The sequence below is a fragment of the Prionailurus viverrinus genome, chromosome B1 (genome assembly GCF_022837055.1).
Source record: "Prionailurus viverrinus isolate Anna chromosome B1, UM_Priviv_1.0, whole genome shotgun sequence".
NCBI lineage: Eukaryota > Metazoa > Chordata > Mammalia > Carnivora > Felidae > Prionailurus > Prionailurus viverrinus.
In genome coordinates, this window is record NC_062564.1 from 163515994 (window position 1) to 163532691 (window position 16698).

The following is a 16698-nucleotide window of genomic DNA, read 5'->3' on the forward strand; positions in this document are numbered from 1 at the left end:
AGTCCTAGAAAATCTCTCTTGTCTCCTTATCACCTCTCCCGATATGCGCACCTGTACTGGCACATGCACGCACCCATACACACACACACACACACACACACACACACACACACACACTCTACATCCTCTAACTACTCTGAACTCATTACAGTCCTGCGAATACTGTGTCTTTCTCTCCCTTCCATGCTACTGTCCAACCTTCACTCCCGCACTCCTTCAGCAGGCATTCTGATTCCTCCTTGCAAGCTGTGCGTGGGCTTTGCCTCCTCTTGGAAGCCCTCCCTGACTTCCTCAGTCCCCTTTCCTTTGTGTTCTCCATGCACCTGCATCTTGATTACAGTGGTGTCACCTTTCATTGTAACCGCATCTAGAAGAGCAGGGCTTCTTTTTATGAGTCGTTGTATTCTCAAGATGATGTGAAATATCCAGCACATATGATAGTGTTCACTGAATGTTTGTGCAGTGAAAATGGGATTACAACTTCCCTTCTGCCATTTCTCTCTCTTATTAAAGCATCCTGAATTCTCCAGGTAAAGTTTTCTCCTGCCCGAATAAGACTTTTTTGCATGTTTATAGCAGAAACCTTTTTAATAAGAGATTCTATGCATAAGGTACTGGCCTAGGCTCTGTGATATTATGTAAAGATTACAAAATCCAGTTTCTGGCTTCAAGAGGCTCATTCATAACTAAAAGAAAAGAAAGCATCATGAAGAGTGAGATATAAATAAATGGCAGTGGCAGCCACAGGGAAAAGAGCATCATTTGCAGGTAGGGTGGCAAAATCTGTGTTTAAGGGGCGGTTTATGACCTGGATGGGCATTGGGATCTTGGCTGTGTTAGAAAGTAGCGGAAGCCGAGGTTAAGGCTAGATTAGGAGGGTCTTGGATGCCATTTGGGCGTCTTGATTTGGGGCAGTGAACACACCTGGGAGCTTTTGCAGGCTGTTATTGCCGGATCTGTGCTATGATCCAGGAACACGAAGACGGCTGCCATGTGAGGTGTGCAGGGGGCTTAGAGGGGGAGAGAATGGATTTCTTCAGATGCTCCAGGAAGCTATTACCCAGAATGGGATGAGGTGTTAAGACTGAGCAAGGCTGGTAGTGATGTCTTTACAGGACTTGTGAGGCAACAAAACTTTCAAAAATGGCCTTCGAGTCTCACTGCTCCAGCAACTTGTGGCTGGTCTGGTGACCCTCATGGTGTGATTTATCCATCCTTTTCACGTGGGCAAAGAGGCTCCACTGTTTGTTGGCTGGGTGGTCCTGGCCTGGTTATTTAACGTCTCTGAGCTCCAGCATTCTGTCATCTAAAAACAAGGATAATAATAATCTACTTCATGGGCACCCAGGTGGCTCAGTCAATTAAGCATCCAACTCTTGGTTTTGGCTCAGGCCATGATCTCATGGTTTGTGAGTTCAAGCCCCACATCAGGCTCTGTGCTGACTGTGCAGAGCCTGCTTGAGATTCTCTGTCCCTCCCCGACTGGCTGAAATATGGCCTTTTGTAGCAACTTGGATGGAACTGGAGAGTGTTAGGCGAAGTGAAATAAGTCAGGTAGAGAAAGACAGGTACCATATGTTTTCACTCCTGTGTGGATCCTGAGAAACTTAACAGAAGACCATGGGGGAGGGGAAGAAAAAAAAAAGGGAGGGACCAAAACCATAAGAGACTCTTAAAAACTGAGAATAAACTGAGGGTTGATGGGGGGTGGGTGGGGGGGAAGGTAGATGATGGGCATTGAGGAGGGCACCTGTTGGGATGAGCACTGGGTGTTGTATGGAAACCAATTTGACAATAAATTTAATATTAAAAAAAAAATAAATTTAAAAAACAAAAACAAAAGCCAAAACAAAAAGTAATAATCTGCTTCATAGGGTTGTTGTAAGGACTAAATGCAAAAAACATGCACACAACTGGCTGGCTTGTAACACCCTTAGGTGAGGACATAATTTTGAACAACCCAGTTTCATTCCAGACCAGCACAAATTTGGCAGTTGAAAAATTATTTTAACTCTTCAAGGTCACTATGGTCTCATTGGCGTGGTTCTAATTAGCATTATGTACAAAAGTGACTGGGCGTGTCTTTTCAGACTCTCAAATGCCCTGAATAGTCCAGGTTTGGGAAGACAGTTTTTATAAATCTGTTGGGGAAGTGGGGGATGGACAGGGAGGGGGAGGGAAGCATGAATCAGCAACTTGGATGATTTATTTCTAAATCTTTCTTTGTTCAAAGTGGTTTTTTAAAAATCCCCATTCCCTGTCCCCAAACCTGTTCCAACAAACGCTTGTGGTAGAACCTATTTAATGTAATCAAAGTAGTTTAAACATCCACTGAACTCAATCACCCAAGTACTTCGAGCACCAGAAACTGACAGATTAAGGCTATTGCCCGTAGCCTTACAGCAAAGCCAATCGCTTACATTAAATTACATCCCAGTGGACGTTAAGGACCCCCATTTGCAATGTCTCAGGCTTCCTCTGACTGCTCAATTGCCTTGTGTATCCTATTCTATACTTCGAAGTAATTTTAATTCTTTCTGTATTGTTCCTGGAGAGTTGAGCCCTTCTTAATGAACTCAGAGTTCATTAGGGAAATGGACAAAGGTCATGGGTTTTGAAAACGGTGCCTTGTGCAGAACCAGACCTGCAGAGGACTTTCCAGATGACTTAACGAAGAGAGAATCTTAGGGCAAAGGCAGCTGTCAGCAGCTACGGGAGACAAAAGCATTTCCACCCTCCACATCCAAACTCTAGTAACCCGGGAGGACCTGCTATCAGCAAACTAGGTGTAGGTTGGGCAATATTTCACGGCGTCCCTTCCGCACACTTTTCCCACTAACAGGTCTATATGGCAAGTCCCCCGTGGACCTGTTGTGAATCCCTGGCTCTACAGAAACCTGAGGGAGGTGACAGGATGGCGGTCGCCTGGAGCCCCAGGTTGTGACCTGACTCTGAGAGCGCCTTACTCGGCACCCTCCCCAGCAGCCAATCATGTCACTTCCCCACTCCACGCTCAAACATCCTCAGGTGTAAAATAAAGCCACACAACTGTCTCTGTCGAGCCAGGCAACTAGGGAAGCTCTTGTGTGGGCGCAGTGTTGGTGGGGTGGTGAAGGGACCTGTGAAAGATTTCATACAGAAAGAAGAGCCTTCAGTTAAAAGTTAGAGTTTGAGGCATCCGCCTAGGTCTCTGGGCCTCCTGTTAGCTCCGAATTCAGCTAGATCAGGGACGGGGTTCTGGAAGCCACATCCATCTCTTTGTGGTCATGGATCAGGCTGCTTGACTTCCCTTTATCGACAACAATGTCTGGTAGAGAGGACTGGTAATTCCCTAAGCCTGAAAAAGCAGGGACTTCCAGGCAGAAATCTTCAAAAGGGACAGAGAAGAGTAGGTTCGTTCTGTTGTGTTCGTGGATAAGTAAGTGATAAAACTGCGGTTGATTCCATCACGACCCTTCATTCATTTTCATTCACTCGTCCACCCTCGGGAGGCCCGGCCCAATGCTTGCGATCTGTGCACGCAACCACGGAACAGTCAGAAGTGATGTCCTCAAGGATTTTAGAGTCCAGGAGAGGCTGTAAGAAATGAGCATGACTAATGAAGGCTCGGTGCTGTGAGAAACAAGTTTCGGGGAGAAATGGGATGTTTAGACAAAACAAGGGAAGTGGGATCGGGGTAGAGTTTAATTGAAAGGGATCATTTCATGCAAGTCTTGAAGAAAAAAACTGGGCCTAGGCCTAGAATGAAAACCATTCCAAGCAGAGAAACTTATCCTGGCACAGACGCAGGAAGATGGAAAACATGTATGAGGAACGATGAATAGTTTAGTTTGGCCGAAACCAAAGTTTGGCAAGAAGGAGAGTGGTTGGAAATGTCCGTTGGGTCGGTGTCTTAAGTAAATACTGTCTTTGTCCATTTTAGTCTTTCCAAGGTTGTATCACCTGATTCCAGATGGCGAAATTACGAGCGTCAAGATCAATCGAGTGGATCCCAACGAAAGCCTCTCCATTAGGCTTGTGGGAGGCAGCGAAACCCCACTGGTCCATATCATTATCCAGCACATTTACCGTGATGGGGTGATTGCCAGGGACGGCCGGCTCCTGCCAGGAGACATCATCCTGAAGGTAGAGCCCGTCTGTGGGGCCGTGAAAAGGGCTTAATAAAAATCACTTCGGAGCAAGTAATTGGATGGATGGAATGCTGAATCAATATGGAGCGGCCACTTTCCGTATTTATTATGTTGTTATGACTCTTCATCTGAGATTTGTCATTTAATTGAGATAGGTCTTTGTCCCCCCCTCTGTCTTTCTTGTTCTTCTGGTCTCTCCCTCGTTCTGTATATAAGTATTTCTCTGTGTCTCTGTATCATTCTGTCTTTTCCCCTCCACCTTTCATCCCCCCTGCCCCTTCTCTACCTCCTTTCTTCTCTTCTTCCTCCCTCCTCCTTTCTGCCCCCTCCTCCTATTTTAAGTAACAATAGCCTAAAATATCAAACTGGAGCGTATATCTTCTTATATTGTTTTTAGAGCAGATTAATGGAACATTTTGTATTTTATCTAATCACTCCCATTCACACAACCCTCTAAAGTAAATTTCCTGTAGCTTACTGGCCCTCCGTGAGAAAACCCAAAAAAGTATTCCTAAGCTATTCCCACCAACCCATAGGCATTCCAGGGAAGGCAGGTGATAGAACAGCACACCCTGGGCATTTCTGTCCCCTGAGGCTTGGGTGAGAGGAAGGACGTTAGGGAAGAATGTTGAGAAGAAAAGAAAAGGTCAAGGAAGAGTTGCTTATCAGAAGTCAGACGTGTGGCAGAAGTGACAAGAAAACCCTCCCTGGTCACACATTTCCTGTCTGATGCCTGGATGGGGGTTTCATTCCATTCCTTCTAGGTCATTGAGGGGCGGGCACCTGACACATCATGAGCTATTTCTCTAAAAGAAATTCTTATTTTGGGGGTGATAAGAGGTGAAAGAATTTAAAGCAGGTGTTGTTGCAATACCGAAAGTCCCGCCGGTCCCTGAGGTGGAGCATGAGGCGAGGCCCATCCCCCTCCAGAGATGGTCCACGGCGCAGTCAGCGATACTGTGCGTGGCTCCCCTCCAGCGGAAACTGCTGCTGGGGAGGGTTGTATAATACACAGTTGTGATTCTTACAGTCTTCAAGTGGCCCTGGCAGGCAAAATGCTGCCAGAACTGTCTAGGAGATGACCCCGGCCTTCTCTCGGCCTGGGTGCGATGGGACGACCAGACGCAGACGTGACAGAGCAGAGCAAGGGCTTTGAGCTCACCTGTGCTTGGACAAAGGTGGTGAGGCTTGTCTGTGCACGAGAGCCCCCCTCCATCCCTGGAGAGGCAGCAAAAAACTGATGACTGTACGTGCAGGAGGGCCTCTCACGTCACGCCTCCACTAATAATCGACTGCAAGTACGAGAAATCTTACCAAACCATAGAAATTCAAGAAGGTTGTCTCTCTTCTGTGGGGCCCTGTCCTTGAGACACTACACAGCGGGGTGCCAGAGCGGTGACTACCATTAGGGGCTGTAGCCTCCAGGCTGGGCCTGCTTAGCCAGAGTAATTAAAACCAGAAAGCCCCATGTGGCATCGGCCCTACAGATAATTAACGAGGCACAAATGAGAGGGCTGAGCTTGAGAACATTTAAGTAGCATAATAAAGTGATCCAGCCTTTCAGTAAGAGCCTAGAAAACGCAGTCACATCCGTTTGTTTGACACTATACAGAGGTTGTTTTTCTCACACACACACACACACACACACACACACACAGTGATGGGGCCTGGAAGTTCAAGTTCCAGGATGGAGGCCCCAGGGAGAACAATTCATCTGGAGCTCTTTGGAAAGAAAAGTGTCAGCTCAGTTTGATCTGAAGAGTTTAGTATAATCATTTGAACTTCATGGGAAATGTTCTTCTTTTGCCTTTTCCTACTTTTTCTTCCTCTTTTCTCCACCCTCGTCTCCACCTCCACCCCTGCGGCTGAACACTAAGTTTGGCAAGCAATAGGAATGAGGATTGGGACTTGCACAGATAAATCCAGGGGCCTGTACAAGAACGAGCCTGAAGAAAGATGGCGTCCAGTGAGACAGACTTGAACTGGAGGTGCGAGTGATGCTGAAGGAAAGCAGGGTTAGGAGTAATGTTGGAAGGTGGGTGTAGGCAGGTATTTGGACAGAGGAGGAGGTGGGAAACCAGAGCAGTCTTTAAGGAAGGATCCTGCTGACGCTGTGGGCCCGGGGCCTTTTAGGAAGTGTTGTGGCAAGTGGAGCCGGTTGATTTGTTCTGACTTCCGGTCTCCCCCCCCAGGTCAATGGGATGGACATCAGCAACGTCCCTCACAACTACGCCCTTCGCCTCCTGCGGCAGCCCTGTCGCGTGCTGCGGCTCACCGTGCTGCGAGAGCAGAAGTTCCAAAGCAGGAGCAATGGACAGGCACTGGATGCCTATGGACCCCGCGATGACAGTTTCCATGTGATTCTGAACAAAAGCAGCCCTGAGGAGCAGCTTGGAATAAAACTGGTGCGCAGGGTGGATGAGCCCGGGGTTTTCATCTTCAATGTGTTGGATGGTGGGGTAGCAGACCGACATGGTCAGCTGGAGGAGAACGACCGTGTGTTGGCCATCAATGGACATGACCTTCGGTACGGCAGTCCCGAAAGTGCAGCTCATCTGATTCAGGTGAGTCACAGGTCATTGCCAAGATCTCGGCTGGAAACTGCCATCAGGAGTGGTATGCTCATTAATCTGCCCTACCTGCCATGTTACTACCACATGTAACATGTAGTGCCCCCCTTCCCAGGAATCAATATTGAAGGGCCAGGTAAGAACATTACTCAAGCAAATGATGTGTCTCAGGTTCATGGACATTCCCTAAGTGTCGCCAACCATGACTGCCTATAAACCAATGACTGCCAACCAATATGACTGCCCGTAAACACTTAGGGTTATGTGCTGCAACCTGACCAGGTGAAGATCACTTAAGGTCATCCTTATAGCCCGTATGTTGTTTGCAGACCGAAGGGTCGTTCAGATACATTCTGGACATACCCAAGACCTCTAGTTGTACTAACTCCCATGAGAAGCGGTGCCATATGCCCTCCAGGAATCCTGTGGACAGAGACCACTAGGGAATTAGCTAATAATCCCCGTTCCCATGGCTGAGTCCAGCCACTTTGGAAAACCCACGGAACTCAAGTATGAACCTTTAGGAAGGCCTCTCAAAAGAGAGGCGTACAAGTTATGTTCCCAATAACCTGACGTTGGTTTAAATTAATTCACTTTCCTGACTGGTATGCCATCATCAAGCCCCAGCATGTATCCTGTTGGCTCTCCCTGGGTCACCATGGTTTTCTAATGCATGATGAGCTGCCATCTTTATTCTTCGAAGGACAGGCTTTGTTCTGTGCTCTTGTACTCCAAATTCATTTATTTACTTCATTTAGCCAAAACACATTACGTTTCTGCTGCTTGCCTAGCCATTCATCAGGTACAGGAAACACAGAGATGATGGCCTCTTAGGCTGCTCTCTCAAAGGAGCCCACAGTCTAGTATGGGGGATGGACTTTTTGTAAATAATTCCCATATGGTGTGTTAGTACTATAATGGAGAAATTAATAACAGTGCTGTTTCAGATGAAGGAGAGATTATTGCTTGCATGGGCCTAGGAATTCTTAATAGAGGAGAAGACCTTGAACTGGGGCTTGGACGAATCAGTAGAAGGCCTCTAGGTAGATAAGGAAGGAAGGGTCATTTGAAGGGTATACAACACAGAAGAACATTTCCCAAAAAGCTGGTTAGGAAAAGGGTTAATACCAGGAGCATGGAGTACATTAAAAAAAAAAAAAAAACAGCCATAGACGAGGCAGGAGTGGCAGGCGAGGACCAGACCCTAAGAAGCTCAGACTGTATCCTCAAGGCCATGGGGTGTCATTGGAAGGGTTTAAGAAAGGAGGTGACATGATTTTCTTGATTCCTCTAGAGGCAGTGGAGAGCTGATAGGAGAGGGGACAGATTAGAGGCTTTATCTTATGAAGCATTTGCAATTACCTGGCATACTGCGTCAGCTTCTAGTTAGCGACTAAAGTATTAATACTTCAAGAATAGACAGTGAGTCAGCAGTATATATTTGGCTGAACCTTGTACCAAGTTCCACTGAAGATGACAGAAGACCGAGCCTGCTTTCAAGAATTGGTCACCTAAGCACACACTGATCTCCCTACCCGGGGTTCCGGCCATGGACTTCTTCTGGGTGTCGGCAGCTCTCTTCACTGTCGTGTGGAGCATCTTCTGCCTCTTCCTTGGGGAGAAGCAAGTGGTAGATGATACTGTCCTTTTGTACGTGGACAGCATGAGGCAGAGGGGGCAAGGGGACTCTCCCCCCTTCCCCTGTCCACCAGGAAAGGAAGCACATGTGCTGTCTTGGCCCCTGAGCTGTGGATCTTGGTGGTGTTCCACTTTCAAGGTGATGGATGTTTATCTCCCTAACAGGGCCTAAGGCCATGGCCTGTGGATCAGGTGGAGAACAGAATCAGAGTGACAAGAGGCATTTCCCTTCTGGAGTTTGTGCCATCTAATTTCCGAATTCATATGTCCAGCCTCAACTTCTCCTCTGAACGCCACCCTTCTATAACCGACTGCCTGCTTGGTATCTCCATTTAAAGGCATCTCAAACTTAATGTCTAATATCAAATCCTTGACTTCTCCCTACTCTATTCCTTGTCAAACCTGCTCTTTCCTCAGCTTTTGCCAGCCTCTAGAAATGGCACCATTTGCCCAGTAATTTGGGCCAGAAGAATCCCTTATTCCCTTCAACGTGCTCTTTCTGTAATCCGTTCCTCACTATGTCCATGGCTCCCATCAGGCACGTTACCATCAGTGTTCAGTCTCCACCAGAGACCTTCCAACTGGTCTCCTTGCTTCTGCACCCGATTCTCTACCTGTGCTCTCTACATGGCAGTTAGATGGCCACTTTACAATGTCAGTCCCATCATGTCACTCCTGTGGTCAGCTCTCTGATGCTTCCCAAGACACTTAGATTAAAATTTCCAAGTCTTGGGGTACCTATGTGGCTCAGTCAATTGAGCATCTGGCTCATGATTTTGGCTCAGATCATGATTCCCCAGGGTCCTGGATTGAGTCCCATAATGGGTTCCATGCTGAGTGTGGAGCCTAACTTGTTTCATTTTCTCTCTCTCCCCTTCTCCCCCTCTTTCTCTCCCCCCTCCCCCCTCCCCCTCTCTGTCTTACTCTCCCTCCTTCCTTCTCTCCCTCCCTCCCTCCCTCTCCCTCTCTCCCCCCTCCCTCCCTCTCTCCCCCTCCCCCCTCCCTCTCTCCCCCTCCCTCTCCCTCTCTCCCCCCCTCCCCCTCTCCCCCCTCCCCCCTCCCTCTCTCCCCCTCCCCCTCCCTCCCTCCCTCTCTCCCCCCTCCCCCTCCCTCCCTCCCTCTCCCTCTCTCCCCCCTCCCTCTCCCTCTCTCCCTCCCTCCCCCGTCCCTCTCTCCCCCCTCCCCCCCTCTCTCCCTCCCTCCCTCTCCCTCTCTCCCCCTCCCTCTCCCTCTCTCCCCCTCCCTGTCCCTCTCTCCCCCCTCCCCCCCTCTCTCCCCCCTCCCCCCTCCCTCTCTCCCCCCTCCCCCTCCCTCTCTCCCCCCTCCCCCTCCCTCTCTCCCCCCTCCCTCTCTCCCCCCTCCCTCTCTCCCCCCTCCCTCTCTCCCCCCTCCCTCTCTCCCCCCTCCCTCTCTCCCCCCTCCCTCTCTCCCCTCCCTCTCTCCCCTCCCTCTCTCCCCTCCCTCTCTCCCCTCCCTCTCCCCCCTCCCTCTCTCCCCCCTCCCTCTCTCTCCCTCCCTCTCTCTCCCTCCCTCTCTCTCCCTCCCTCTCTCCCCTCCCTCTCTCCCCCCCTCTCTCTCTCCCCCTCTCTCCCCCTCTCTCTCCCTCCCTCCCTCTCTCTCCCCCCTCCCCCTCTCTCTCCCTCCCTCCCTCTCTCTCCCCCCTCCCCCCTCTCTCTTACTCTCCCTCCTTCCCTCTCTCTCTCCCCCCTCTCTCCCCCTCTCTCTCTCCCTCCCTCCCTCTCTCTCCCCCCTCCCCCTCTCTCTCCCTCCTTCCCTCTCTCTCTCCCTCTCCCTCCCTCCCTCTCACCCCCTCTCTTCTTCTGTCTCCCCAGCACATGCGTGCACGCTCTCTCTCTCTCAAATAAAATAAAGTATTTCTTAAAATTTTCTAAATCTTAACAATGGCCCGCAGAGCCATACATAATCTGGCCTTTAGTTATCCTTCCAAATTAATTTCTTAAGCAAAGTAGAAGATCTCTGGTATTCTCACCCTTGCCCGGCCATTCTCAGTCACATTGCCTTCTTGCTACTGCTTCTCAAACATTTCAAGACCTTTTTCACCTCAAAGCTGGCATTCTCGCTCTCCCTCTAACTGGAAGAATCTTCCAAATAACTGTATAACTGCCATGCTTCATTCAGGTGTTTCCTCAGACCTCACCTCAGGGAGGCCTTCACTGACAATCCCACTTAAAATAGCTTCTCCCACCCCCAGCTCTAGATCCCTTATTTAATCAGCTTTATTTCTTCCCACCAACGAATTATTACCTGTCAACATACTATAGAAGAGTCCAATACGGTATCTCAAGCACTTAGAGAAATGCCGAGCAAGAACAGGCACTCGATAGTTGTTCAATGGATAAATTGAGCCAAGGTCTGAAATTGTACATATATAGAAGACCGGATTTATACATTCATCCCATCTCCTAGGGATTTTTCATCAAACCATTTACCAAAGAACAAACACCAAATCGACTTTTACATGCTGTTTGTCCCCAAGATGGAATTTCTACATTTTGTCCCTTTGAATTTGTTCAGTTATTACTGGTTGAGCACCTTCTATGTGCCAAGAGGTGTATGTTACAGTGGAAAACGAGACTGACACAGTTCCTGGCCTTCTAGAGCTTGGAATGTGTTCCTGTCTCTGATCTCCAATAGAATGAAGTCCACGTTGGGCAGGTGGGTGTAGCCTGTTGTGTCAATGGGCGAGAACAGAAAGTAAGACAGTATTTCTGAAAACATTAACCCACGGACAAGGAAGAGCCCTTTTCCTCATCACGAAGAAACTGCACACTAAGCGTGATTTTTGTCTTCTTTGAAACTAGACTTTTAGGTGATCGTCAATTTTCGTGCACGTTGTGTTTGTCAACTTCCTCTGCAGGTCTGTCTGTGCAGCTCATGTTCTAGAGGTAATCTGCCAACTACACTTGGCAATAGGCGAAAGAAAAGCTGTCTTACTCATGCCATTTGGACAAATTTTTGATTACATATGGCATTCTACTTTTGTAGATTAATAGCAGAAGAGGAAAAAATTTTTTCCCTGAGAAATTTATGAAGTAAAATCTTGCCTAACAGGGGGACTTCCTAAAAGAGTCTTCTCACAAAGCCAGTGTGCTTTATAAGCAGGGGAAGGGGGGGAAAAAAAGATCTTTTAAAGGCTTGGGCAAAGCTACTTGGAAAAGAAATGGAAAAAGTAGAGTGCTGGGAAAACCCAGTTAAGCAATCTCAAGAGTAGATTTTATTTATGTGATACTTGTAACACACACCAGGCTGGGGGAATTAAACGTAATACCCTTCAAAGGTTGAGACTCAAATTACCAAGCGATCCTTAGCTGCATGGCCCTTGTGTATCTACCCCATGAATCATACTTGCCTGAGAAAGAAATTCCCAGACAACAGGTCCCGTTGGTCATGTTTTCTCCCACAGTACCACACTTTTGCCTTTTTTCTCCATTATTTCAGGGAAAAGTTATTACAGAGAAGCCACAACTGTTTTCAATTTGACCAACTGACATATGCGGAGTCCTAACCCCCACTTACTCAGCAGCCCCGGGTGCCAGACCTCAGGAGTTAGTCGGCTCCTCTAGGAAGAGAAACCCTAAGGACACAGAAGTTTCGCGTAGGGAGCAGTTGACTGACTGAACAACAGGACGACTTTATTTTCCCCCCCGTTGTCAGTTTCATAATTCTTTGAGCGCCATATCTAGAATAATCGTAGGAAGGAGACAGCTTTGTGAAACTGTCTGGTGTCCTACCTAAAATCTGAGAACCAAGAAATACAGAGCGAAGATTTGAGACCCTGGGAGAAAAAAGAGATCTCGACTTCCCTCACCATGGGGATTCAGCATCTCTCAACCCACCAATCAGTGTGCAAATGGATTAGGCTGACAGATGTACCTATTTTGAGATGCTCTCCTCTCTCTGCAATTCTGGAACAGTGAGTTACAAACGTATGTGGGAGATCAAATATATGCAATTCATAAACGAAGTAATTACGGATTTCAAATTTGAGTATTACTCTTGTGCCTTTTGTTTCTAGGCAACCCCCAGACTTGAGGCAGAAGCTGAAAAACAATTCGAAGCCATTTGTAGAGGTGGTGACACACAGGTTTTCATTAATACTAATTTCATAATGCACACATATGCGATTTTTTTTCCCTTTGCATGAATTAACATTTAAATGAGAAGTGATTTTATCAAGAACAACCAACAACTAGGCTCTACAGACTTTTAAAAAGAATGTGAGAGGCCTCTGGACAGAGCCAGAAAGCAAATAATGGACTGCTCGTATTACCGACCTTTGTTCTGAATGCGTGATTCCAGCTCGTGCGTTCTGCATAACTGAGGGGAAAAAAAAAAAAAGAGCACTTTTGTCCCTTGAAGCCAGGAAGAACTGCCAATGAAATAAGACCTGATACGTCAATGTGCTTTTTACAGATCAGCACAATACAGCACTAATACAGAATCAAATCCCCATTTCAACATATTTTCTTACCATGGCATTGTAATAAATGTAATACAATGGCTAAAGAATGCGCAGATTTAGTAAGATTTAGTCTTCTTGAGCTGAATTCTTAAAGTCCAGATAAGTTTTATATACAGCTCTAAATCTCCTGCATTCCTGATAAAGCATGACTTGGTAAACTGTACAGCTTTTCAGCTTTGAATTCTTGGAGTGAATCTCCTACACCGCCACACGCTGCAAATATTAGGGAATCTTGGAAATTTACTGCCCTTCCTCCAACTCCATACCCCCCCACATGCATTTTTTTTTAACACCATGGAACAACATTAACCATGAGAGTAACTTCTAGATACCATAAAAGAGGGGCGCCTGGGTGGCTCAGTCGGTTGAGCATCTGACTTCGGCTCAGGTCACGATCTCGCGGTCCGTGAGTTCGAGCCCCACGTCGGGCTCTGTGCTGATGGCTCAGAGCCTGGAGCCTGCTTCAGATTCTGTGTCTCCCTCTCTCTCTGCCCCTCCCCACTCATGCTCTGTCTCTCTCTGTCAAAAATAAACATACATTTAAAGAAAAAATTAGATACCATAAAAGAAGTGATGTTTGAGGCAAAGGACTTGGGTCATTCTGCCAACTCAGCAAGCAGCAGCCACAAGAACTAAATTCTTATTTTGACCTTGTCGCTGACCTCTGTATGATCCCATGTACACCAGACTGTCGTTAAAATCTTAGCACTTAAAGGAGGTGTTTCTGGGAGCCCAAGGATGAATATGGAGCTATGGTCAAGAGGGAAAAAGAGACCAAATTGCTGTCTCAAATCTCTTTTTCTACCTCGGTCTAGTCCTAAGGTCCTATTTCACCACTTTCCCTCAACCCCTCCTTAATTTTCTTTTTCCTTGGTCAGACTCTTGCTCGTTGCCCACTAACATAGCTGCTGCCGCCCCCATAGAAGATATTCTTGAAGTCTTCTTTTAAAATTGTGGAGCACCTGGGTGATTCAGTCAGTTGAGCATCTGACCCTTGATTTCTGCTCGGGTCATGATCTTGTGGTTTTGTGGGATCGAGCCCCACGTCCAGCTCCGCGCTGATGGCGAACAGCCTGTTTGGGATTCTCTGGCTCCTTCTCTCTCTCTGCCGCTCCCTACGCATGTGCGCGCTCTTGCTCTCTCCCCCCAAATAAATACACATTTTTTAAAAAATGCATCAGGCTCTATGCTACGTGCTGATGTTTCATTGGTGAACAAATCAACTCACACCAGGTTTGCTTTCACCAAGTTTATTTCATAGCAACTATCCACTTACAGTGAACCATTAGCTTGTCCTGGAGTTCTATTTCTGGAGCCCCTGACTTTTTGCTCCATGAGAGGCATTTTTCTCAGAATTCCTCTTGCCCCCCGGAAGGGAGGGTCAGGGCAAGGACTTTGCTTCTGCACGTCATTGCGTAGTATGGTGCCATGTCGACAAATGACTGATGACTCTGGTATTTTTCTAGCATCTCAAGTGCTAACTCTCTTCTGATGCCTCCTGTTCTCTGTATTGCCACGTATGGTCTGTGTGCCATACGTGATCTCAGAGTTAGGTTTCATTGGTGTAATGTGTCCCTTAGTGAGGACATCTTTTAATCAATCATCTCTTTTAATTAATCAGTAATCTTTTAATTAGTAATAATGAAGACAGACCTCTATGGAGTTCTTGGCTTCATAGGGCACAGAGATAATCGCGTCTGCATATATGACATGGCCAACTGGGCCCATCATGGAGGTCCTGGGGACAGCTGGTCCATCAGCAAAAAGACTACTCTGCATTGGATCTTCCAGGTCCAATTCTGCAGACACACACCCCACTCAGCTTTATTAGAGTGAGTCCAGACTTTGTCAAGCTTTTGAGATGACTTGAAAACATATGAAATATTAAACTAGAAATACTTGACCTGGAAAGGAAAGGAGCCAAGGGAGAACAGTGAATGTTATCTTCAAATAAGTTTGTTACATGGAAATTGATTTGGGGCTGCCCGAGAGAGCATCACGGGAGCCAATGGGTAAGCAAGAAAACGGTACATTTAGCTCAGCCTGAGGACAGACTTTCTAATTAACGCCAAGTATGGCGCAAGCAGCCTGGGGACACAGTGAGTTCACTGTCATTGGAGGCACCGAAGCATGAGATGGGTGACAACGTGACAGGGATTTTGTGGGGGAATTAGAATATGGGTTACAGAGAATGTGTTGGATTAGGTGATGCCTGACATCTCTTCTGTATATGTGACTTTTTTAAAATATGAAATGTATTGTCAAATTGGTTTCCATACAACACCCAGTGCTCATCCCAAAAGGTGCCTTCCTCAATGCCCATCACCCACCCTCCCCACTCTCCCACCCCCCATCAACCCTCAGTTTATTCTCAGTTTTTAAGAGTGTCTTATGGTTTGCCTCCCTCCCTCCCTTTTATTTTCCCCCCTTCCCCTCCCCCATGGTCTTCTGTTAAGTTTCTCAGGATCCACATAAGAGTGAAAACATATGGTATTCTTTCCCTGTATGACTTATTTCACTTAGCATCACACTCTCCAGGTCCATCCACATTGCTACAAAAGGCCATATTTCATTCTTTCTCATTGCCCTGTAGTACTCCATTGTGTACATAAACCACAATTTCTTTATCCATTCATCAGTTGATGGACATTTAGGCTCTTTCCATAATTTGGCTATTGTTGAGAGTGCTGCTATAAGCATTGGGGTACAAGTGCCCCTATGCATCGGCACTCCTGTATCCCTTGGGTAAATTCCTATATGTGCTATATGTGACTTTTTAATTACATGGAAGGAGTGGTCCCCAATTTCCCAAGGCATTGTGAGCCCAGGATAGGTGAACTGACCGTGATACTTGAACAATTGATGGAAGGGAGCCTAAGAGGGGGCAACCCCAAACGGTATAGAGAGAACCATCCCCACGACTATACGTTGAAACCCAAAGCTAGACTGCCTAACTCTGGGATCCTTGGAAAAGAAGCTGGTGGGGAATGTGGACGCAGGATGAATTATTTTTAAAGAAACGCTCATTAAAATCTTTGTTGTTGGAGCACTAAGTACAGGCAAGTTCACGTTATTATAAATGCAACGATAGCTCTCACTTGTCTCTCTAACAAGGGCCGTTTCTCAACACTGCACCCAGCTGCTGCTGAGGCGAGAGCCAGTACAAACACATTAGCCTAGTTTCCACCTCACAACTTCAAACACTAGGAGAGAAAGTGCAGCCAGTAGTCTCCCTGAGAACAATTTGTAAGGTGGCCGGTAAGAGCCACAGATCCAGCCTTGCGGACAATTTATTTCCAAGCAAATGGATACCAGGCTCATTTATTGGAGGCTTGTTCCTGCCGGCAACTTAATGCCAAAGTCGACATTTGAAAATCCAGTGAGAAATTTGTGTTTGAAAATGTGAATTAAACAGCTCTTGCAGGCTGCTCCTTGGCATTTTGAATTTTGTCTGGCAAGTTGATTTGATATGAAAGGCTCAGATTTTCTCCATTCTTAGGAGATGCTTAGCACACATGACTGCTCACGTTCACGAAGTGAACGTGATGGCGATGTGCGGGCCAAAGACAAACCCCCTGCTGAGATCCTTCAAAACATTGGACTTTCCCTGCAGATAAAGAGCAAATTTGGGCTCAGCAGTTGGAGTTTTGACTTGAGTGTTTTGCTGCTTATCACTAGGAATTTTTGCTTCAGAAAGTTCCTAGCGATAACCTCATTAAGAAAAGTGAGGCTTACAGGATAAAGAAACAGTATTACAAAATACTCTTCCAAGAATTGAATTTAGTTGGCTAATACCATAGTTCTTCATGTCAGCTTGCCGCATTATTGTTTCCTGAGCTTCTTAGTTTTTGTTCTGATGCAAGCTTTATACGTGATG

The 16698-nt window shown here is 46.9% G+C and overlaps 1 protein-coding gene across 5 annotated transcripts in view; it reads left to right on the forward strand.

Annotated features, from left to right (window-relative positions):
* Positions 1-16698, forward strand: part of LNX1 (ligand of numb-protein X 1) — a 183124-nt gene that overhangs the window by 148914 nt on the left and 17512 nt on the right. For all 5 annotated transcript variants that reach the window (XM_047854865.1, XM_047854864.1, XM_047854866.1 and 2 more), the window contains 2 exons: positions 3923-4125; positions 6323-6694. In XM_047854865.1, the coding sequence (XP_047710821.1) occupies positions 3923-4125; positions 6323-6694 (575 nt within the window). The remainder of the gene's footprint in view (positions 1-3922; positions 4126-6322; positions 6695-16698) is intronic.